Source organism: Ambystoma mexicanum, chromosome 5q (genome assembly GCF_040938575.1).
Source record: "Ambystoma mexicanum isolate Mex_15411 chromosome 5q, UKY_AmexF1_1, whole genome shotgun sequence".
Lineage (NCBI taxonomy): Eukaryota > Metazoa > Chordata > Amphibia > Caudata > Ambystomatidae > Ambystoma > Ambystoma mexicanum.
This window is the reverse complement of record NC_090933.1, coordinates 1240801163-1240825521: the sequence shown is the minus strand read 5'-3', so window position 1 is coordinate 1240825521 and position 24359 is coordinate 1240801163. Positions and strand designations below refer to the sequence as shown.

Genomic DNA, 24359 nt, shown 5'->3' with positions numbered 1-24359 from the left:
GTGCTCGACACATCCCTGGGGCAGTGTTTTTCTCCTCAGGTGAGGGCTCTTCACATTCAGCAGATGGTGCACAAGTTTCAGTTTGCCCAGACTCTCCCAGCGTCCGAGTTCTTGAGACTGCTCGGCCTCATGGCATCCTGCATTCTTCTGGTGCCAGAGGCTCGTCTGCGGATGAGATCTTTGCAGTGGGCGCTCAATCTCCAGTGGTTTCAGTTCTCCGGCAGGCTGTCGGACCCTGTTCAGGTGCCGCCCTCGGTAGCCCGGGACCTTTTGTGGTGGGCCGTCGAGGGCAATCTGATGAAGGGTGCCCCATTTTGGCTGCCCTGGCCGGAGGTGACTATCGTGACGGACGCATCCCTCACGGGATGGGGAGCTCATGCCAACGAGCTGACAGTCAGCGGTCGTTGGTCTCCGTCGCAGTCCAGACTCCATATCAATCTGTTGGAGCTGAGGGCCGTCAGGCTAGCCCTGAAGGCTTTTCTGCCGACTGTGCACGGGAAGAGTGTCCTGATTCTGACGGACAACACGGTGGCCATGCACTACCTCAACAAAAAGGGGGGGGGCAGGGTCACTTTCTCTGTGCAGGGAGGCGATGCAACTCGAGTTCTGGGCCATCCAGCAGGAAGTTTCGATCTCGGCAGTTCATCTGGCTGGAGACAACGAGACGGCGGACGCTCTGAGCAGGCAGAGCACGATCTCTCACGAGTGGGAGCTGGCTCAGGAGATTCTCCTGGAGATCTTCGCCCTTTGGGGGACCCCTCAAGTGGATCTCTTCGCCTCCAGTGTCAACCGGAAGTGCGAAAGGTTTTGCTCGCGGGAATTTCCTCCAAAAGGAGCCTTAGGCAACGCGTTCGTGGTGGAGTGGTCATTCCCACTGCTGTACGAGTTTCCTCCAGTCCTGGTCATCCCGCAAGTGTTGCGGGGGTTACGGAGGTTCGGTTCCCGGATGATCCTCATTGCTCCGGCGTGGGCCCGGAGGACGTGGGACCCGGACCTTCTAGACTTGTCCATCTGCCCTCCACGTCGTCTTCCCTACCGAGACGATCTGCTCACACAGGAGGGGGGTCAGGTTCTCCATCCAGAGGTCAGATCCCTCAATCTTCACGCTCGGCTTCTGAAAGGTTGAGGTATAAGGATTGGGACCTCCCTGAAGACGTGATGGAGGTGTTGCTCTCGGCTAGGCGGCCGGCAACTAAGTCTCTGTACTGTTGCCGTTGGAGAAAGTTCTTCAACTGGTGCAGAGTTCAGAATGTGGATCCTTTTGAATGCGACATTCCCATGGTTTTGTCTTTTTTGCTTTCTTTGGCCCACAGGTGCTTGCAAGTGGGGACCATTAAAGGTTACCTGGCGGCACTGTCCATATTTAAGCTCTCGTCTGAAGTGTTCCTATTTTAAGATTCCTTTAATTTCACAGTTTTTGAAAGGGCTCACTAATGTGTTCTCTCCGTCACCTTTTTTGGTGCCAGGTTGGGATTTGAACCTTGTTAAGTTTCTTATGGGTGCTCCGTTTGAGCCTTTACATTCTTGACCTTTGAGGCTGTTAACTCTGAAAACTGTTTTTAGTTGCGGTTACTTCCGCTCGCAGAGTGAGTGAGTTACAGGCACTTTCAGTTAAGCCACCCTTCACTGTGTTTCACAAGGACAGGGTTGGCCTTAGAGTTCGTCCTTCTTTTCTTCCGAAGGTGGTGTCGGAATTTCTTTTGAGCCAGAAGGTTATTCTTCCGGCATTCTATCCTCCTCCACATCCTGGTAAGGAAGAGGAGAGGCTCCATAGGCTTGATCCTAGGAGAACGTTGAGCTTTTATATCTCGCGCATCTCCCGGTTCAGAGTGGACGATCAACTTTTCATTGGTTACGCTGGAAAGCGTTTGGGAAAAGCTGTGACGAAACAGACTTTCTCGTTGGATTATTTTAGCTATCTCCGAGTGTTACCGCTTGGCGGGTAAGGACCCTCTGGCTGGCTTGCGGGCCCATTCTACCAGAGGAGTGGCTGCGTCTACTGCCCTGCAGAGGGGAGCTCCTATTCGTCACATCTGTAATGCAGCCACCTGGGCTTCAGTACATACTTTTGTACGTCACTATTCCCTCAGAGGGCAAGATCTGGCCTTTGGCAAGGCAGTTCTCTATTCCGCAATTTGATTGGGCATGCTACATTTGTATTCTAAATTCTTTCCCACCTCCTTGCTTGGTACTGCTTTGGGAGTCTGTCATAGATATTAGATATGGAATTCGTCGGAGGACCCAATCCCCTCGAAGAACAAGTTACTTTCGTACCTGGTAATGTTCTTTTGATGGGATGGTCCGACGACGTATTCCATATCGCTCCCTCGCTGCCTTCCCGCTGCAGAATTTCTTTTGCGATTGCAGCTTTCGTTCCGCAAGGCCTTGTGTGTCTGACTGGCAGAAAACTGGTGGCACACGTTCTGGGAAAAACTATAACTGAGGCTATGGGCGTCGTGCGTCATACTTACCACATCGGGTGACGTCGGCCGTCGGAGGAGGTCCTCGGGGACGGCGCATCAACGTCATCGACGCAGGACGCAGACGCCAAACATTTTCTGAAGCAGCACAGCTGTGGGCATTACCTGTCATAGATATGGAATACGTCGTCGGACCATCCCATCGAAAGAACGTTACCAGGGAAGAAAGTAACTTGTTCTTCTGGGGGGTCAGATCGGGGGAAACCTGCGTTCTGTCCTCCAAGACTTAAGCCACTGACCTCCAGAACCCCCTAACCACCGGACAGTCCCAGTACATATGAAAGGAGCCGGCCTGAGGCGCATTGCATTTAGGGCAGGCATCCGAGGATTCCGGTGCAAATTTGGCAATCCTGGCTGGTGTGTAATGCAATCTATTTAGAATTTTAAATTTTAAATTGGATCAACCTCAGGCCAGAGTTAAGCGAGACTTTCTTGGTTAGTGAATAGTGTCTGGCCATTTCTTCTCCTCGATGGGGACTTGTAGGTCCGCCTCCCACCGTTCCCTTATCTGATTCACTGTGGGGGTGTGGGTCTGAACCTCAGTATACAGCCTAGAGATTCCCAGGCCATTCCTGGCCGTCACCAATTGTGTGCATGGATGCGGTGGAGGTTCATCTGGGAAGAGAGGCCACTTCTTCTGAACTGCCGCTCGCATACGGTAATATTGAAGTGTTTTTAGTGGACCATCTCCCAGCGCCCTCACCAAATCCAGGCCCAAAAAGACGCCATTGACAAACATATCACCAATTTTCATTTCACAAGATTCCTGTATGCTCCTGTCGTGTGTAGGAGCAATACCCGGATAGTCCCAAAGAGGTATCTCGGGGTTATAGGGAGTCTCCAATTTAAGCCTTTTGAATATAGCTTCCCATGCCCTGACTGTGCAGCTAACTGTATTCACAGGTGTCTTTGTATCGTGAGTCAAATATGACTGACTGTATGTTAGTGGGATGTGTAGTGTGTGCTTCTATCCATGCATGGGGGGTGGTGTCCTCATCGTTATACCAATATTTAGCAAATTGAGCCTGGGGGCCACATAATAGTAAAGCTCGAAGTCAGGGGCTGCTATGCCTCCCGAAGAATATGGTTCTACCATTTTTTCCCAGCTTATCCTAGCTGTCTTGCCATTCCAAAGAAATGTTACCGCCATGGATCTGAGTTTGGCGAAGAAGGTCCTGCCAGGCCATATAGGGATATTGACAAATAAAGAAGTTTAGGCAGGATAACCATTTTAAGAATAGCGACTCGTCCAGCCAAAGAGATCGGGAGACGACCCCACATCTGGAGCTTGGTGGTCAAAGTTTGCAGGGCGGTCTCGTAGTTATCTGAGTATAATGTAAGCTTATTCTTGGAGACAAGAATCCCCAGGTATCTGATATGGTCGTCCGACCACTTGAGTCCATCTGTCCCCGTAGGGCACCGGGTGGCCGGTGTAAGCGGAAATATCTCCAATTTGGCCCTGTTTATTGTGTACCCAGAGTACTCGGCAAACTCCTGCATCTCAGCCATAATGGGTGCTATATTGAGGTCAGGCTCCTTGACATATAACAAAGTGTTGTCCGCATAAAGCAATATTAGTTGGGTAGATCCCTTCATTTTGATCCATCGATCTGCATGTCTTAGGCGGACCGCAGCTCCCATTGGCTCAATAGTTAATGCGAACAGCAGGGGCGAAAACGGACATCCCTGTCTGGTTCCCCTCCCCAACTGGAACATCTGGGAAATGGCTCTATTGGTCACGACACGAGCTCCGGGCTCAGTATATAGTAATTTCACATACCTTATAAAGTTGGGCCCCATCCCAAACGCCTCCAGCACCGCAAGGAGATATACCCGCGAGACCGAATTGACCGCCTTATCGGCATCAAGGGATATGGCCACTGCGCTCCTAGCGGGATCTATTTGCGCCATTATACCAAAGAGTCTACGGAGGTTCAGGGCCGTAGATCCTGCAGGGATAAATCCGTTCTGATCCAGATGTACTAGGGTAGGAACCGCCGTCAAAAGTCGATTCGCGAGGACCTTTGCAAATATTTTGGCATCGGTATTTGAGTGACTGGTGCCTACAGGACGAAACGTCCTGTGGTGGTCGCCTAGGCTTATGGAGTACTGTAATGATGGCTTCTTTCATGGTGGGGGGGGGGTAGCTTTCCGAACTCCAGTGCCTCCTCCCACACCTCCAACAGTATCGGAACAAGTTCCTCGTGAAACTCCTTATAGAATTCAGCCCCCAACCCGTCCAATCCCGGTGCCCTGGCCGAGGCCATAGCCTTGACTGCTTCTAAAATCTCATCCGCAGTCACCGGTTGCTCGAACGCTAGGCGTTCTTCGTTAGGGAGTTGAGGAAGGGAGAGAGCCTCAAGGTACATCCTAATTTCTGCAAATGTTTTCTTATCTTTATTGGAATATAATTCCTTGTAGAATTCCGTATTAATATCCTCATCTCTGAGCAGTATCGTCCCCTGGGTTGTGCGTATGCTTGTGATCTGTGTAGGCTGCCTATCGTGTTTGAGTAGATTGGAAAGTGTTCTGCCAGCCTTGTCGTCCTCCCCATATCTGCGCGCGCGTATAGGGGCCCCCACATATCGGACCTCTCTCTTAGCGAGCTTATCAAACTCCTGAAGGTGGGTGTGTATATCGGCCAATATTACCTTGTCTTGTGTGTTTGTGTATGTTTTCTCCAGAACATCTAGTTTGCCTTCGATAGTGGACAATTCGGCTCTGACAGCCTTCAGCATACCCGTAGTTTTGGACATCAACACACCCCTTTTCCAAACCTTGAAGGATTCCCACACCGTTGAGCACTTGCCCACCGATTCCATATTATTGGACAAAAACTCTGCCATCTCAACATGAGCGCCTCTACTGTCCCGGGGTCTCCCAACATTCCACCCGGCATCCTCCACCTCCTAGCAGGACAAGGGGCATTCCCGAACATTAGTTCCAACAATACTGGGGAATGATCTGACAATTTTCGAGGAAAGATTTCGCACCCCTCCACTCCAGCCATGAGGGACATGGAAACAAACCAATCGTCAATCCTAGACTCTGAGTCATGCACCGAGGAATAGAACGTATACCTCCTGTTATCAGGATGAGTCTCATGCCATACATCAGCCAGCAAAAGTTGTGACAAAACATGCCTCAGGTTCAGTGCTGCCCTACTGGGGGTTCTAGCCACCTTCGAGGATCTATCGAGAGCCTGTCCAAAGCCATATTGAAAAACCCCCCTTCCCTCCCCTCATATCACATTCGGAACATCAAGTGACACAATCATCTGGTATATATTCATATAGAAAGCAGGGTCATCGATGTTGGGCTTGTATGTGTTGACCAGGAGTATTTGTTGAGTAGCCACCTCCCCCAGACCATGACGTATCTGCCCAGAGGATCAACCTTGTGACCACCCTCCCTGAACACAAGGCCCGGATGAATAAGGATAAGCACCCCTCTAGACTGGGATGAATAGTCAGTGTAGAACCTCAGGGGGCCCCACCTAGGAAATATATGGGCATTACTTATCCCCATCGCATGGGTTTCTTGTAGCATCAGGATCTGGGGATTATGTCTGGAGACATAGTTGGAAACCTTCCTGACCTTAACCTGATTATTTAATCCCCGCACATTCCACGTCAGGAGTTTAACCTTAAATCCATAGCCGGGGCTCTGAGATGAAGCATTAGCCATTGTCAAACACGACGGGCTTACAGCAATTGTGCAATATACTCAGTGCCAGCCTTAATGCGACCACATTTTTACTTTTCAACCAACAAAACACTTCAAACCACCTTTCACCTGAACATGGCTCCCTAAGGCGGCACCAACCCCCAACAAGATGCCACCATGATACCAAACCAGAGCTAGAGTCTCCCAAGTCCCACATTCCGTGCCTCCCTCCACCCTCATAATCATCCCCAACTTGACGATGTGTCCAACAAAACTTATGGAATATTCCACGGGTAGCCATGTTGCTCCACATGGCCGCCGATCAGGTCCCAACATCTCCACCATCCAAATTGCCTGATACAGCTTGAACGAGCACTTATCTTGACTATAGCCTCAGAAAGAGTTAACAGACGGGTGTTTCTTAGTCTGCAGGTCTGGGTCTGTTATTTTGGGCCGGTCTGCCCCCTCTGGGAGGAAGGGGTATGGACGTTTCAATATATTGCGTGGCTTCGGCCGGGGACTCAAAGAAATGAGCTCTTCCTGCATGTTGAATCCTCATTTTGGCTGGGAAAATCAAAGCGTATGGGATCTGGCGCTCTCTTAAGAGCCTCTTAACTGGCTCGTAGGATCTTCTGCTTGCCTGGACCCCCGCAGAGAAATCTGGATTGATATGTATGCGACTTTCCTTATATTGGAGAGTACCCGCCTCTCTCGTTTTCTGTAGGATTGTGTCTCTGTCCCTATAATTGAGGAGTCGTGCAATTATAGTCCTGGGCGGTGCGCCTGGTTTAGGTGCTGGAGCCAGTGTGCGATGCGCTCGCACCACCAAAAAATGTTCAGAGAATGTCTCCGGTCCAAACAGGGATTTGAGCAGTGTCTCGAGTTGCTTTTCCATTTCACCTTTGCCAAAGGATTACGCTACGCCCACCACACGGATGTGGTTTCTCCTCGAGCGCGATTCAAGGTCTTCGTATTTATTCTGTAGTTTCGCCATGCTTTCCTTAATTTCAGTGATGTTGCGGCTATGATGTGCAATGGTGTCTTCGTAAGTGCTTATTCTGTTTTCAGTTTGTTACACGTGCACTTTCTTTCTCGGCTCTATCCTTTAGAGAGCCGATGGTGGACACTGTCATCCAGCTTCGTATTGACTGCGCGAAATCCATTCTGCACTACTGTTGTTAAGTTGTCCACACTATCACCGGATTCTGTATTGAGGGCTTCATTAGCGTCTGTATGGACGTCCGCCATCACAGCCTGATTCTGACTGCCCGTGTAGGCGTCCATTGGGCCTCTTTTGCTTCCCCGGAGTCTTGGCGCCTTTCCCCGACCTCTGTGGTTCCCCCATAATGCTGTCGAGTCGACCCCCGAAACAATACAGTATATTACTTGCCGCGTTCTTGTCTGCCATTCACTCTTGCTCCGTATAGTATGTCCCAGCCAAGGGGCAGGATCAGGTCCACCAGCCGGCTCCAGGCGTTACTAATGGACTGTGTCCCCCCACGTATTGCACGTTAGGATTACCACGTGTGTGGTGCTCTGTAGTCCTGTGGTGGCTAAGGGGCCCACCGCCGCCCCGGGCCGCCAGATGCTTCCAATTGTCTTAGGATCTCACCGCTGATAAGTTCCCCGAGCGGGGTATGTATCTGTGTTTTTTTTCCCTGACACGGGGGGAGAGGGATGCCAGCATACGGGTTATTGTGGCGCGCCCAGTGCCCGGAACAAACCACGGATCCCCACAGCGGTCCAAACAGAACCGCCACAGGAGGAGGGCCTCCGCTAGTATTGGGGCCCCAGTGGGCCACGCCCGGGCACCTGGAGACGCTCCAATCACCCCAGAGTGCTGCGTGCTACACCGGGACTTGCTGGACTAGCAGCGTGGGAAGATTGCATATGCCAGAGCAATCAGAATTATTCCCGGGCTGGCGCTGCCACCCTCCCCCAACAACTGCACATCTCCGCGGTCCCCCCTCCATAGTGTATTCAGCCTCCTTGCTTGGCGCCCACAAACGTGTCGTCGTCTCAGCACGGTCCCGTGTCTCAGCCTCTCCGCACCTCGTAGTGTGTTGCAGGATCTATGAGGGGCTCGCTGGAGCTCGGCAGTCACGGACCGTCACGAGCTGGGGCTGCACTCGCCTTGACCATCTAACTGGTCCCTTTCTGTTGATCCAACACCTTCTGAAACTATTGCGAGACTTTTGGGCACTTTTAATCGTGTGACCTTGGACACATTTCGACCGCAGCCTCTTAAAGTGGGTCCGGTCTTGTTAACTTTGACTTTACGGTTTTAACCTGCCGTCTTCTCCAACTGTGTTCTCCCGAAAGGGTTGGGATCTGTTTCTATCTTTGCTCTGCCTTTCTCTCCCTTTTTAACCGATTGATTAGATTGCCATCTTCGTTAAGCGCTCACCGCTGTCTGAAAATAAGTGTTGCCTTACTTAAGACTTGTCTAATAATCGTTGAAGGGAGTGTACATCTTTTAGTGACCGTGTTTCTGAACTGCTTAACATTAGTGCCAGTGTGTTTAACTAGATGTGTTTTTTAAATAAATAATTATCTCTCTTTTACACCAATCTCTGGTCAGTGTTTGCTTGTTCTACTGTGTTCTTTTGACCTATTGTGAATACTCTGTATACTGTCTAACTCTTCTTGAGAGAAGTCTGACTGCTCAGCCACAGCTACCAGGTAAATCTGGGTGGTACAGACTGCTATTAATTGGGTTTACGGCCAACCACCTGTAGTCTTCAATCTTTTGCGGTGGTCCCAGAGGGAACTGCACAGGTTTCTGCCTAACAGCTTGCACTCTTTAACTGAATCAATTAATACTCTAAAGTAACTGGCGAAACCACTCTAGCAAGCTCAGCCAAATTAGCTTGCTATGTTGGATTCTCTGGGCCATTTGCACTTGGTAAACAATACTAAATGGACAGATGTATTGGTATCATATGACCTGATTTTATTCTAGGAAATTTGGGCTTGTGATAAATTACTACGGGAAGGTTTTGAGATAACACAACTGTGTGCTACAAAGGGTTTAAAGGGTCGCCCCGTGGGGGGGGACTGCTAATTGCATGCAAACAAACTCTTCAGGCTGTAAAAATAGATGAATGGACTATATTGAAATCGATGCTTATTGTGACCTATAATTTAAATTTTGGGATACGTGCACACATCTCATAGTGAATGTGTATTGGAATCCGTTGAAGTATTCAGATTGCCAATTGGAAAAAGATCTTATGAACTTGGGTAAGAAGATTGACATGTGGCGTTTCACCAACGAAAGTAGCTTTATTATAGCAGGTGATTTGAATGCTGACTGCAATATAGAACGTCTTATAGGTGATTCTTTAATTGCTAATATTTGCACAAACAAGTCTGGGAATCTCAAACTGAGAGGTGCTTTGTAGCTAAAATGTATTGAAACTATGGGCTCGGAATTGATCGCGAACAACTGTTTTCTAACTGACTGTAATAAATTAAAAATTGTTTTACCAAGAAACCTTGAGTGTAAGTGTCTTTCTGAATACTTGTAATTATAGACCTCTGTGTAACACCCTTACAAACTCACATTCTCTCTTGAGATAAGCCTGGATGATCATCTCGCTACCAAAAACTGTGTGGTACCGACTTATGCCAAAGGTGGGTTATGCTTACACCTGTAGTCCTAGTTGTGTAGTGGTCCCAGAGGGTACTGCATACTATCTTTGCCTAACAGAAGCGCATTCCAATGGCGAGCAGCAACATGGGGGAAACTGGCACCTCTACTTTTTGCTCTCTTAGAAGTGGGATGGACCAGTCAGTGGGTGTAGACCGTCCTAAGAGGTCTGGAGAATTGGGCCGTCACGAAGCCTTGAGGGAGATAAGGCAGACAGGTTGACGGGCAATTGTGAGTGATGGATGAAGTTTTAAAGATGATTCTTACCTTTCTAGGCAGCCAGTGGTTGTTTCTGCATGCCTCGGATATGTGTTCTCTTTGGGTTGTTGAGAGCCGCTCGGACTGCATTGTTCTGTATCACTTGGAGCCTATGGATATTATGAGCAGAGGTGCTGGCGAAAAGGGCATTGCAATAGTCCAGCTTGGCACCAATGATGACTCTGTCAACAGTGAGGCAGCTGATTGGGGTTTGGCTGCATTGATAAGCTTAGTTGTGTAGGCAGCTGAGGTTTCAATGGTGTTCACCTGGCATGTCAGGGAAAGTGTGGCGTTGTGGTTCACACCTAGGGTCTTAACCGAAGTTTAGACGGCTATAGTGATCCCATCGATGCTGAAGTTGGCATATTGGGGCCAAGGTTTCTGGTGATGGATGGCGGTCTTTTCGTCATTTTGCTGCCATCAGGGATTGGGTGGATAGGTAGATCGAGAAAAGGGCGCCAGAATCATTCAAGTAGTTGATGGTGGGGGATAGCAAGATGTGCGTATCATCGGTATAGGTTTGGTGAAAATGTTGTAGACGGTGGGGGATATGCAAAAGCCTTGGGGTACTCCACATGAGATGGGTGAGGGGTGGGGAGCAGGCAGATTCAGTGAAAACTCTAATTGATCTGTCCTTCAGAAAGGAGGCTACCCAGGATGTGGCTTCGTGTGGGACGTTAGCTGAGTTTTGTGGTCTACCAGGTCGAAGGCAGCTGAGAGATCTAGTAGGAGCAGGAGGGCATGCTTGCCTTGATCTTCCAGTGCATCAAGTTGGTTTTTGAGTTTAAACAGGGTTGATTCCGTTCCATGGCCCGGTCTGAAACCTGACTGTTGCAGACCAAGGATATGATTGCTTTCCAGGTAGTGCTGGCTTTGGGTGTAGGCGGCCCTATCTAGGATGTTTTGTAGGAAGGGGACTGTTGTGATGGGGAGGTGGTTGCTGGGGATGGAGGGGTCCAGTGAGGATTTATTTAGGAGAGGAAGTACTACTTTAAGGTAGCTGTGGACTGAGGAGGTGGAAAAGGAGGTATTGATGAAGGTGGTGATAAAAGGAGTGAGGGCTAGGGTGTCGCCTTTGCACTTGGAGGGCTTAAGGCTCTTAAGAATATCTGCCACTTCTGTTTCTGAGACCTGATGGAAGTGAAATGGTGCTTTATTATCGAGGGCTTTGAGCAATGGGGCGGGGGAGGCGGTTTTGAGGCTTGCTTGGTGGCAATGTTCCTCTGCAGGGAGGCTACCTTGTCGACGCCTTTTGGATGATTGCGCACCAGGTTTTGTCATTCATGATACCTGGAGGTGCAGGGGCTGGGACTTCCAGTTTCCTTAGGATACTGAAGAGTTCCTTGGTGTTTGATTTTGCTTTGGAGATCCTAATGTTGTAGGAAGTTGCTTTGGCCTGACTGGCTAGTTTGTAGGTCCTGGCTGAGGATTTAAACAGTGCTTTGTGGGTGTTTGAGATTGATTCCAGGTGGCTTCTGACTGGCATTTCTTCTCCCTTAAGTCTTTGAGGTCATTGGTAAAACAACTATTGGCGTGGGACAGGGCTTTGGCCTTACAAAGTGCTAGAGGGGCGACTGTGTCCACCTCTGTTGCCAGTATCCTTAGGTAGGTGTCTGCAACCTCTACAGGGTTATTGGCCATGTGGGCGAGAAGGTCTGGTTGGAGGTCCGAGAGCAGTGAGGTGATGTTGTCTTTAGTGATTTTGCGGGTACTCCGCGCCGAGGTAGGAGGCATAGGGGTGCCTGTAGTTTGGTTGTCCGGGGCTGTGGGATGGTGAGGGTCACAAAGAAATGGTCAGAACAGGAGCAGGGGGAGATGGTGTTGATGGATACCATGCAGTTGCAGTTTTCTAGCAAGTCAAGGGTGCAGCCCTTAGCATGAGTGGGGGAGTCTTGGTGGTGGATAAAGGCTAGGATGAATTTGCTAGGGAGGGGCTTTACCATCTCTAGGGTTGTTGAGGCCAGGTTCAAGTCTCCTAGTAAGATGACTTTGGAGGAATGGTTGCGGTTTGCGTTGAGGAGGTGGTCTTCCTCAAACGTGCCTTGGTGGCCAGGGGGCCTGTATACTACGTTGAGTAGTATTGAGCTGTTGAATGAAGGGGTAATTTTTGTGGCGAGACATGCATATTGGAGGGGCATTACCTGATTTGGAGCATATCCTTGAAGATCAGTACGACACTGACTCCTTGTGAGTCTTGTCTATCTGCTCTTAGGATGGTGAAGCCTGCGGAGATAGCTGAAGGTGCCAGGCCAGACATGGCATGAAACCAAGACTCGGTGATGGCCAGGAGGTAGAGGTCGAGGCAGTGATGAGGTCATAAATATCTATTGTGTGGGCATGGATGCACCTAGCATTGATCAGTGCTCCTTTGAGCTGGGTGGGTGGGGTCATGAGTGTACTTGGTGTTGTGAAGGGCCTTGGTAGCAGCAATGGGCTATATGGGTACAGACTTGAGTGAGTGATGCTGGCTCACAAGATAGTGGATGGGGAATGGAGAGAGTATTTTTAGGCAAAATCGGATAAAGAGTCTGTTTTGCTTGAGGTGTGGACTGCGGTGCGAGCCTAGCGCTCCTGTTAAGGAAAGTTTGGGGAGAAGTAGCTGTCATGCTAGTGCTTAGTTTACTCTGAAGCCGCAAGTTATTATCATTGATGGGCGGTGTTCGCGTGTTCCAGTGGCTGTTGGGGAGTGTGCCGTGAGCAGTGTGGGGTGTTGGGGTGCACTGCGCGTGGGTCAGTGCTGTGCGTCTGCGCTGTGCCGCTCGCCAGTGAGGGGTGCCGGCAGATGCTGGGATATGGTGGGGCGCAGGTAGTGCTTGCCGACTGCTCATGCGAGCTATGGAGAGAGTTTGCAGATACGAGGGGTTTCGGCGGGCAGGTCAGGTCAGGTGAGAGTGGCAAATCGTGGCGCCGGGTAGTGGAGGCCTGATGACGTGCTGGTCAGCGATGCAGTGTACGGACAGCAGGGCTTGGCCGCATTGGGCAAAGGATCCCAATGACGACATGCAGGGCCGGCATGCACTTTAACAATAGATATAGCGGCATTAGAGCATGGGCCATATGCGCACTTACCTTTTTCTGGGACCCAGCGTGATCTTGCTTTTTGCTCCCCGTACCCGGATCAGCGATTTCGCTCGACTCTGCGCCTTATGAACCGGCCATGGAAAACGGCCGGCTTTGTGGGGGCATGTTGATTTCCTCATCTTGTGCCCAATCAGATTGCAGAGGTCTTGGATTAAGTTGTCTTTGCGGCAGCGGTTCTCTTAACAGGGGATGCCTCCAGCCTTCTACCCATAGCTTCTGCAGTCTGGGGGAGGCAATGGGGGACAACGGGGGTCGCAGTGTGCAATGATGTTGCTGAGAGCCGCTGATAAAAATTGATTTTTGTACAACAGTGGCGTTATGCTGGTTTTGGTTTTAATTGTATATTTGCGCTTCTATAGGGCTTGAGAGAAATAAAGCTTGACTTGACATTTTCTACTTGTATTTCATGTCTATGCAAGATGGTTTTTTTCTTGAGCAGCAGCTGTCTGTTATGTTAAAGGTTCTTATACTGTGCACCGTCACCACTTGCATGGTCCGTTGGTGCTCTGGTGGATCTGTAAAGCAAGAGGGTAAAGGGGGTGCATGTTAGTAGGACACAGAAGGAGAAATTATTTTTGGTTGGTAGCGGTCTTGTGTAAGGCTATGTGTGGTGTTTTGTTGTTGTGGTGTAGTGTAATGCATGCAGTTTGTTGTGCTATAGAGGTATGGGTGTGTTTGGTTCAGAGTTTGAGAGGTGTATGCAGAAGGGTGAGTTTTTTTTAGTAGGGTTGATTAGTGCTGGTACCCTATCCTATCCACCCTGTTTTGACTGTGGTCGTGTCCCTCCCCTGGCGTATATTCTGGAGTGCTACAGTTACCAGTCCTATGTTGTGTGCAGAAGAGTGGGTCCTCGATGGGCTAGTCAGTGGTGGTACCCTTCCTCCCACAGTGTGTAGACACAGTGCTGCCCACATCACCTCCCCCTTAAAAGCCCCTGGTGTTAAGCAATCACCACCCCGATCGGCTCCTCCTGCAGGGGATTCGCTCCCTGTGGCTCGTGGTCAATCGTTCAGCGATCTGTACGCCTATCCCCATTTTCTTCAAAGCCTCTGTCAGTGGTCCAATTAAGTTGGACCCATCTTTTTCCCCAGTTTCCCGTTTGACCCTCTATAAGGAAGGGTACTCCTAATTCTCCCTCCCATTAGGACAGCTTGTTAAAAAGCAGGTTCCAGGCTCTTTAAGATTTCTTCAGGTAAGTTTAGTTCAAGTTCTTAGTTACATATCCACATGAAGACATAAAGGACATAAACTGTGACAACACCGGCTCCCATCACCCAGAGCCAGCCAGCTGTAACCGCCTCTACACAGAACACTCACTCAGAATATTCCATCATCCACGCATAAACATTCCACATGACATCTCAAGCTACCTCACCTCAGACAGGCACAGTACAACACAGCTTGCTTCCTCCCAGCACTGCACTCTGGTCCAGCTTACTCCCCAGTCCTTCTCATGGGAGAAACACCTACATTTGGGACTCCGCAGTAAATATATTGACACTTATATTTGAAAGATGGCAGTCCATGAGCAAACAACTTGATTTGAGACAACTGTGCAGCTGGAGAGGCAGAGTCAACAGTCAGAGAGAGAACTTATTTTGCCATACACCTGTGATGGGAAGACTCATTTTTTGGGTGACTAGACTTGGTGTGCTTAAGGTGTGAGTGAATTGAATTTCCTACCTCCAGTAGCATTTACAAATTCAAAACATATGAAAACAAGCAAAAGGTTTTAGTGCTGCACTTGATCCAGTTAATCCATTCAGACGGTGGGCAAAGCCACTTAATGGGGTAGTGACCCATTATTATTCCTTATTGAGCCACTTCATGCTAGTTGTAATGTACACATTTTGTTGTATACCACAGGAGTCTAAGGATATCCCCATGTTTGAGGTTTCAAACATGGATGTGTTTTGTGGGTCCATTTTAGTCTTAACTGGCTGATCTTCACACACATCTACTGCTTGAAGATTTCCAGCTAAATTAGGTGGTTGACCCATTCATTCATTACCTTCATGGATATGATCTGATAACTACTTAAACAAATTAGATTTGCACATCATACTGAGAAGGCCATATTTAATTGGACCCCAAATGGACAACAAAATGAAGTTGTTCCTGTGTTTAAGTAATTGGGAATCACTAAATAAAACCATGTAATTGGGCCCTTATTGGAAGGAAATTAGACTTGAAGCCCTATATTCAATGCTATGTTTTTTGACAAACATCTAATTTCTCACTGCCAAACTAATTCACGCAGTCCTATATAGTGCAAATGTTTGGCTGAAACGAAAAATTGGATAGTTAATAAAGCGGGATGACAAAATCCATCGAAAGCTTATTCAATTTAGCTCAAATAATGCTAGTTGAATTGATCAATATCGAGTTTGCCTTACCTTTTCAATGATTGTGCCTAAAACGATTGCCATGATTTTCTTTTGGTATTGAGTTCTTAATGACTTGAGCACATGAATTGTTCATATCCAAAATTATTATATTTCTGATGCTTGTTAGTCTGCTTAGAATCACATGCTGTGCATATGGTCCGACATCCAGTGGTAACCGCAGAGTATTGCATCTCGTCTTTCGGGGACTGAAAGGGGACTTTGGCATAGGCGTGTCTGTAACACTCTCCCTATCGTGATGTGTAGTGTACCCAAAATCCCTCACGCGCCGAGGTCCCTCAGATAGTTTTTTCCACTCAGATTACTCGTCGCCTTATTGCAGAGCTCTTTAATAAGAGACATTGTTATCACCTTGTTATCGACTTTTTTGATTATTCCCTTAGTCATTTCAACTGTGGTTCCTGGACTACGCTGAAGACTGCGGTGGGCTTTCGATGCCTACGATCCGGCGGCAGAGCAATCCACGTGGCCGGGCCCACTGGCCGGTCTACACAGTAGGGAGAGTGGGGTCGGGTTGGCGATATCCTTTCAGCTATGTCTCTCCTCTTTCCCCCCTTGTTACCCTCTAGGTCTGGTCATCACCTTTATTGCCTTTCGCTATGGAAAGGACACCATTTAGGTTTTGCCCCTCTTGCAGAGCTAGATATCCTTGGAAGGACGAGCACTCGAAGTGCAATAATTGTCTACCCCTTGACCATGACAAAGCACGTTACGCTGCCTGTAAACTCCTGCATCTTAAAACGCCTAAGAAGCGCTGCGTTAAGCAGTGGGCGGCCTATGGCATGTCGCGGGCTGGATCTTCTTCCCCACCCGCCGAAAGTGACAAGGGTACTAGTGATGACCAGGCATCCGTCTCGGATGCCATCAACCTCACGACGGACACTCCGAGGTCCACCATGCCCGTCCCTGACCACGCTAGGCCTGACACGAGTCACGCTATGGGGATCACACCCGGCGACATGGAGTACAAGATCGAAGCCACACTAAACACACAACCCCAACCCCGGTTTCGATGGTACTGTCGAAACGGATAAAAGGGCCAACAGGACTGCCGACAATTTCAGACAAAGGGCGCTACCTCCAAAACACATCCAGCCATCAAAGCGTGCTTAGCTGATGCTCCAACTGCCCCGAAGGCCCCGGTAGGAGAAAAATCTACCGCTAGGCCTTCTAGTCAACCGGCGAATCGGGGTGATGTGCCGAACATCTCCGAAAGCATCGCTAGGATTGCTTCGGCAGTGGGGCTGAAGGAGAGGTCTAAAGAGACGACGAAATACAAGGAGCTGTCCGAAAGACGCGCCACAGCGCCCCTAGGCTCGCGAGAACTACGTAGGGAGTCCTGTGCCTTTGTCTAGCTCTGTTGGAGGCAATTTCCAGCGCCATAGGGAGGAGAATGAACCGTTTCCACACTTAGACCTTAAGTCTTCATCTAGATGTGCCAGAGAAACATTTGAAGGGTGTATGGACAGGTAGGAGAAGTTTGTCTCATTTTCAGAGCAACCTACCCCGAAGAGACCTCGGGAGGACCCTCCCTCTGTACCTGTTTCTACTTTTCTAGGAAAATTCGGTCCTTCTCAGGAGGATTACACTTCCAACTACCCCGAAGATGGACATGTATCAGGACATTTATGATGAGGAGGATACTAACTTCCTACAGAACTACACTGTGGATGACCAGGCAGATCCCACGGGAGACTGGGAGGACAGTCACCAGGTTGAGGTGGAACCATGGGTACTCCCCACTCATGACCAGGACCCTGATGTCCTTTGTCTGGATTCCCCTCCTCCACTCCAGCCCGCCAGGCTTCCCCAGTGGACAATCAGATGGTTTTCAACGCCATGTTAAGAAAGGCGGCTGAATATTTTCGAATAGCCACCCAGGAGGCTTTGCCTGAACCGGACTTTGTGGAGGATATCCTCAAAGAAAAGACCCCTCCAGCCAAGCCATACCTCTTCTCAATTCCATCAAGAGGAGACTGGCGCCTTCCTTGATCACACCAGCCCAGACTAGGGCAGTAAATCCAAGGGTGGAGAAATTATTTCGCTCATCGCCAACTGACTCTACATACATTAAGGGCCATGCCACCCCCAATTCACTGGTGGTTACCACCACCCGAAAACAAGCAGGGGTACCCCTTGCTACAGGAGAGGCGCCTCCTGATAAGGAGTCAAGAGGCTGTACACCTTGGGTAAATGAATCACCACGGCAGGTGCCTTTTCCAAGCACATAGCAAACACTACGTTGCTTGCTAGTTATGCCCATGTACAGTGGAATCTGCTGCAGGAAGTTCTCCAAGAAGTGCCTGAGCCCGCTAGAACCAAGTTACTTGCCATTGTGACCGAGGGCAGGCAGGTCAACCTAACATACTGAAAATCATGCTGGATGCTGCGGACACAGCGGGAAGATCGCTAGCTCAAGGCACCCTGCTCAAACGGCATGCTTGGCTCAGGAACTCTGATTTCAAGCGGAAACCCAAGCAGCTCTTATTGATAAGCCTGTTAAGGCGACAAATCTCTTTGGTAAAGCAGTCGACAATGCCCTCAAGACTTCCAAAAGGGAGCATGAGACTCTTAAGTCCCTTCAGCAAACCACCCAAAAGCCCCCCCCCCACCAAGAGGGGAAGCAGTTCCCGAAGGTCCTTTCGGGGCCAATCCTGTTCCACACAAAACCTGTGTAATACGGGAAATACCTGGAACTCAGGAAAGGCATCCAACACCCCTGCCAACTATCCACCCAGAGGACAGCGGCGCGGGAAAGGCAGAGGCCCCAACTCCAGGGTAACCACAACCTCTGCTCAGAAATGACCTACCGATCCAGGTCCCTTCCCATGTCACCCCGGTCGGGTGGCTCTTAACATATTTCCTTTCAGCATGGGAGGGGGATAATGTCAGACCAGCGGGTTCTCAAGACGGTCGCCCACGGGAATTCGCCCGACCACCACAATTCGGACTGCCCAAAGCACGATGCCCGACATCAGACCATCTACGAATCCTGATACAAGAGGCGGAAGCACTTTTGGAAAAGGACGCCATAGAAGCGTCCCTATTCTTCAGGTAAACAAGGGTATTTATTCAGTGTACTGCCATGTACCCTAAAAGGACCTCACCATGCGCCCTGTGCTACAAATTTGTCAAACCTCAAAAGTTTCTTATGGTAACTCTGCAGGAAGTAATCCCACTGTTCAAACGAGGATTACATGGTGACACTGGACATGAAAGATGCATACTTTCATATTTCATTGTTGACAGCGGAGAGAAAATATCGAAGCTTCATGTTAGAGGACAGGCACTTTCAATTCAAAGTACTCCCCTTTGGCATTGCCTTGGCACCAAGGGTGTTTACAAAGGTTCTGGCAGTAGCAGCAGTACACCTGCGCAGACTATCCGTCCCGGTTTACCCTTACCTCGACGACTGGCTCATAACTGGGAACTACTACGAAACATGCCTATTGAACACTCAGAAGACAATAGACCTCTTGTTCCGTCTCAGATTCTCCATCGATGAGAAGAAATCCAGCTTAGACCCCAGTCAGGTCAAACAGTTTCTGGGGGCTCTAATTCGGACCAAAGACGGCCTCCTCTTCCCCTCCAATGAGAAGGTTCAGAATATGCTGTTTCAGATCCCTCAATATGTAGCCAGTCAGGAAGTGACGGTACACAAGGCCATGCGACTGCTAGGAATGATGGCGTCATGCATTTATTTAGATCCTCACGTGCGGCTGCACATGCGTCCCATGCAAGAGTGGCTCAACAGTGGTGTCAGGCCAGCGGACAAAGGGAGGATCTTATAGTTGTCTCGCCAGCCCTTGTTCTCTCTCTGCAGTGGTGGTCGAGGGAAAACCTCTTGAAGGCGAAGAACCTTCACCACCCCTGCAGTAGAAGCCACTCTCACGACACACATCCCTCACAGAGTTGGGGGCTCATGTGCTACAGCAGACAGCGCATGGAGTGTGGTCCCCTCAAGTAGCGTCCAACCACATAAAGCTGTTGGAGCTATTAGCAGTATTCAAAGCACTGAAGGCCTTTCAGACACAGCTACAGGGGATGACGGGTCTGATCTTGACAGACCGCACCACAGCCATGTATTACCTAAACAAACACGGGAGGTCCACACTCTCCAGGGCTATCCAAGCTGTCCCAGAACATGTGGACATGGGCTCTAAAACACAAGATATTCCTGCTGTCCTAACATGTTCCCGGCGAACTCAACCTTCTAGCGGATATGCTCAGCAGAGATTTCCACACTACCCATAGAGTGCAAATGGCGTCTAAACGAAGACATCGTCTCTGTCTTCGCAGAATGGGGCTTCCCAGAGATCGACTTGTTCGCCACTCAGGAGAATGCCCAATCCCTAGACTATGCCTCCAGGTATCCCCAGAACCGCTCCAAGGGGAACGGACTCTGGATAACATGGTCAGGGAAATGTGTTTACGCTTTTCCCCTGACTCAACAAGATTGTGCACAAGATGCACCAGGAACCAGTCACCATGATATTGGTGGCCCCTATGTAGGCCCGCCAACCCTGGTTCTCTCATCTGATGGAGATGTCAATCTCCCCTCCTATGAAATTCCCCTGCCCGTACAACATTTTGTCTCGGGACAGAGGGGAACCCTACACCAATGCCCACAAATTCTGAACTTAGTGGCCTGGCTCCTGAGGTCATAGAGTTCTGACAACTTAAACTCCCTCAGAGATGCATGGACATACTTAGGGAAGCTAGGAAACCTAACACCCGGTGTTGCTATTCCAGTAAGTGGAAATGCTTTGTCATCTGGTGCAATACCAAGGGCTTCAACCTGATTGACTGCTCTCCTACCCGCATTGTGTTGTACCTGTTGGACTGGTTTTTAATTCCCTAAAGGTTCACCTAGCTGCTCTCTCAGCTTACACCACGTCACTACAGAGGTGTCGTGGTAGAAAATACCTGTTATTAAGGCCTTTATGGAAGGGGTTAAGATAATTCATCCCCCCCCTGTCTCTAACCCAGCTCCAGGATGGGATCTAAATGTGGTATTGACTAGACTTCTGGGGTCTCCCTTTGAACCAATGCATAAAGCAAGTCTAAAAGACCTTACTTCTAAGACGGCCTTCCTAGTGGCTATCACTTCTATTAGTCAGTCAGTTCTAGACCCTTTTGTTACAGTCAACATGGATAAGGTGGTTCTTGACACTCATCCCGAATTTGCGCCTAAATTAATTTCAAAGTTCCATGTGAACCAATCAATTGAACTACCCACTTTCTTCCAGAATCCCACTAGCATGGCCTAAAGAAGCCTACACACACTAGATGTGCGCAGGGCAGTCATGTTTTACCTGCAAAGAACGAAACCACTGAGGAAGACAAACCGGGTTTTTGTTTCAGTGGCAGCTGGTAGAGAAGGGGGATCCTATCTCTAAATCCACTATCTCAAGGTGGATTGTTAAATGCATCACACTGTTATACTCGTGCTAAGAGAGAACTGCCCTTCAAGCCTAGAGCACACTCGGCTCACTGGGGCTTCCATAACATTCATTGCAAATGTTCCCCTTGAGTCCCATTTGCAAAGCAGCAACCTGGAGTTCTGTACACACCTTTACAAAACACTATTGCCTAGACACTCATTCTAGATCTGATTCTCGGGTGGGACAAGCCGTATTAAGACATTTTTTCACTACTGTTAATTCTCACAACCCAACTCCGGGTACGGCTCGCTAGTCTATGCACAGCATGTGATTCTAAGCAGATTAACAACTGATGATTGTATCTGCTTAGATTCACATGCGCCCACCCTGCTTCCCCGCTCAGATGGAAGGAACATAGACGTCTTATTACTTTCTCTCTTTATGTACTCTCACAACAGCCTTGGGGTTCCTTCATGGCTGAAAAAATACAATCGGAGGGACCTCGGCACAAGAGGGATTTTGGGTACACTACACGTCAGGATGGGGATAGTGTTACAGAGGCGCCTATGCCGATGTCCCCTTTCGGTCCCCGAAAGACAAGATGGAATACTCGCCGGTTACCACTGGATGTCGGACCATATGCATAGCATGTGAATATAAGCAGATACAATCATCAGAAATGCTATTATGGTGAGTAATGCATGTCATATCTCCGTAATCTGATTAATTGTGCCTTTCAGAGATTGGGGGATAAATCTTGCAAAGAGATCCAAAGCATAATGTTGGGTGTAAGTGTGCAATATCCTACTAAAGCCAAACTCAAAGCAACGAGAATGTGGGATTGGCAGAATGTACCTACGAGACTTAACTCCATATCCGTAGTGGAAACTAGTACAGCTCATTGTCGGCCTGCTCCCTATTTGAAGGGGTTCCCATCTCTAGTACAGAAGCATTTTATTTATTTAGGTGTCATCAATTGAGAACAATAGAAGTAGTGTGTGTACATGCTCCAATCCCACGTGGTCTAAGGACATCTAGGTTATTGAGACATTTATACACATTGTGTAAAATTAGATATGGAAAATCACATATTTGGTATATTTGTAAACATGGCCCAGAATTAACTAAGAACATTGTGTAGGCATCTGATAGAATGCAACTGCAATGCTTTAATTGTGGCTATTTTTCAGTTTTGGGATAACATTACAAATATTGGCAGTTTATCAAAATGTATTTATTTTTGTTTTAGGATTTTGAATATATGGATGAATTAATTTGTTTGTTATGACTTTATTGAATTGTTAGTGGCAAGTTTGCAAAACTATAAGACACTATGATAAAAAGCAGTTTATCAAGATTGCATACTCCAATTATAGCAGTAAAACATGTTTCCACATTGTTTAAATCTGCTTCCATCCAGGGAATCTAAAATTCCAGTGCCACCTGAAGGTCATAAGTGGAAAGAAGTTCGCTGTGACAACACTGTCACGTGGTTGGCATCTTGGACAGAGAACATCCAAGGATCCATAAAATACATAATGCTGAACCCAAGCTCCAAACTCAAGGTTAGTCTCATGTTGGCTTACCCATGAAGTCTTTCTTTATTGTGCTGTTTTGTTGAATGTCCTCATGCTACCTTTCAGACATTAAAGTATGTCTGAAAATTGGTCCTGTAGTGTCGATTCATGCTTTTAAGTCTTCCCTAACGTGCATTTCTTTTTGGAAGCCGTGTCTTTTTAGATGGGCCTTTAATGAGTGTTGGGTGTTGAAGAGCTGTGCATATATGTACTCTGTAGATAACCTTTCAGTAATCCTAACCATTGAAGAGCTCAATGCTGTTGGGATATGGATGGTATCAGTCTTCGATTCTCCTTCCGCTTACCAATAAAGAAAAAAAGGTTGTCTCCTCTAGGTCCTTTGAAGGGATAACTTTGAAGAAATCGTTTTCGGAAAGATTCAGTGTTTGCCTCTTGGACACTTTTGAAATATGGCCTGTTTTAGAACGTGTTGCAAAGAAGCCTATTGGCAACTATTATCCAGTTTAGAGTTCCTTGGCATCACAAGCAGTGAAACCTCCATGAAAATTTGTAACTGGTGGTTTGTGCTTGCTAAAACTATTGCTTTAACGAATGTTGCTCTTAATGGATACCGATTTTGTTCTTAATGCAGCATTTCACCAACTTCTTCAGACCATACTAACTTTGTTGAATACCTGCAGATTAATAAATTGAGACTAGCCACACTTTATATTATTGGTTAGACTAGTACCATATGTTCTATATCAAAAGATCCAGAGTTGGCCATCACACATTATATGGCATTTATAACGCGCCTGTACACAAGTGTTTCTGGGTGCGACAACACAGGCGGGAGGAGGGAACGGAGGGAGGAGAAAACAACGATCTTTCTAGGCCTTGTCATTCAGATCGCGCAAATGCAGGGAAGGGGAGAAGTGCAGGAAAGCGAGGAAAAGGAGAGGGAAAGGTAGGGGGGGGAGATATATCTTGATATCTCGATATCTCGATAGTGTAGAGAAGCCAGTGGGAAAGTTTAGACCATTTGGGAACACCACAAGTGGAGAGAGAGATCGAAGAGACGAAAGACCCCAGTTGGACCTGAGAGGGTTGGTCAGTGAGAAAGGTGGTCAGCCAGGCCAGGGCCTGATCAGTGATACCCAGGTTATCATGGAGGCGATTGAGCTGGATGGCATGGTTCACGTATCAAAAGCAGAAGAAAGATCGGGAAGAATGAGGACAAAAGGAAGGTTAGAGAGCAGATCTTCACGGGTGTTCAGGAGAGGAGTTTCTATGCTTCAGGCAGCTCTGAAGCAAGACTGGTGGTCGTGGAGACAACCAACAGATTGTGTGCAGATTAAGCTGGGAGATGGCCAGCTTTTCCAAGAGTTTGCCCAAGAAAGGAGGGATAGTTAGCCGTAGAGGAAGGATCGACAGAGGGCTTCTTAAGAAGGGGGTGCACAAGGGAGTGCTTGAGGGGGGAGGAGAAGGTTCCAGTGGCAAAGGAGTGATTGCAGGAATCAGCCAAGGCTGGAGCAAGTGTGTCAATGTGGTCCTTGATGGTTCTGGATAAGCAGGGAGAACCTTCTTTGATGAGGCTTTCATAGATCGGGCTTGTCTAGAAGCAATGTCTGGGGTGAACAAGGGAAAGGAGGAAGGAGGAGAGACGGTCGCAGGTGGGCCAGGAGTGGAGGCGGTAGAGGTAGAGAGGATGGACAGGATGTCCTGAGTGTTGGTGATGAAATGAGAAGCCAGGGCCGTGCAGAGGGCCTGGAAGTGAACATGAGAGGTATACTGCAGCAGGATTGGCCAGCTCCGTGCAGATTTTGAAGAGTTTGGCTGAGTTGTTAGATGCCGCAGAGACACAGGTATGGATGTGGGTTCTCTTCTTAGCGAGGACAGAATCTGTATTGCCTTTG

The 24359-nt window shown here is 48.5% G+C and overlaps 1 protein-coding gene across 2 annotated transcripts in view; it reads left to right on the top strand.

Annotated features, from left to right (window-relative positions):
- TOP1MT (DNA topoisomerase I mitochondrial) overlaps positions 1 to 24359 on the top strand; it is a 1647637-nt gene that overhangs the window by 735524 nt on the left and 887754 nt on the right. For both annotated transcript variants that reach the window (XM_069621749.1, XM_069621750.1), the window contains exon 6: positions 22347 to 22491. In XM_069621749.1, coding sequence (XP_069477850.1) covers positions 22347 to 22491 — 145 coding nt within the window. The remainder of the gene's footprint in view (positions 1 to 22346; positions 22492 to 24359) is intronic.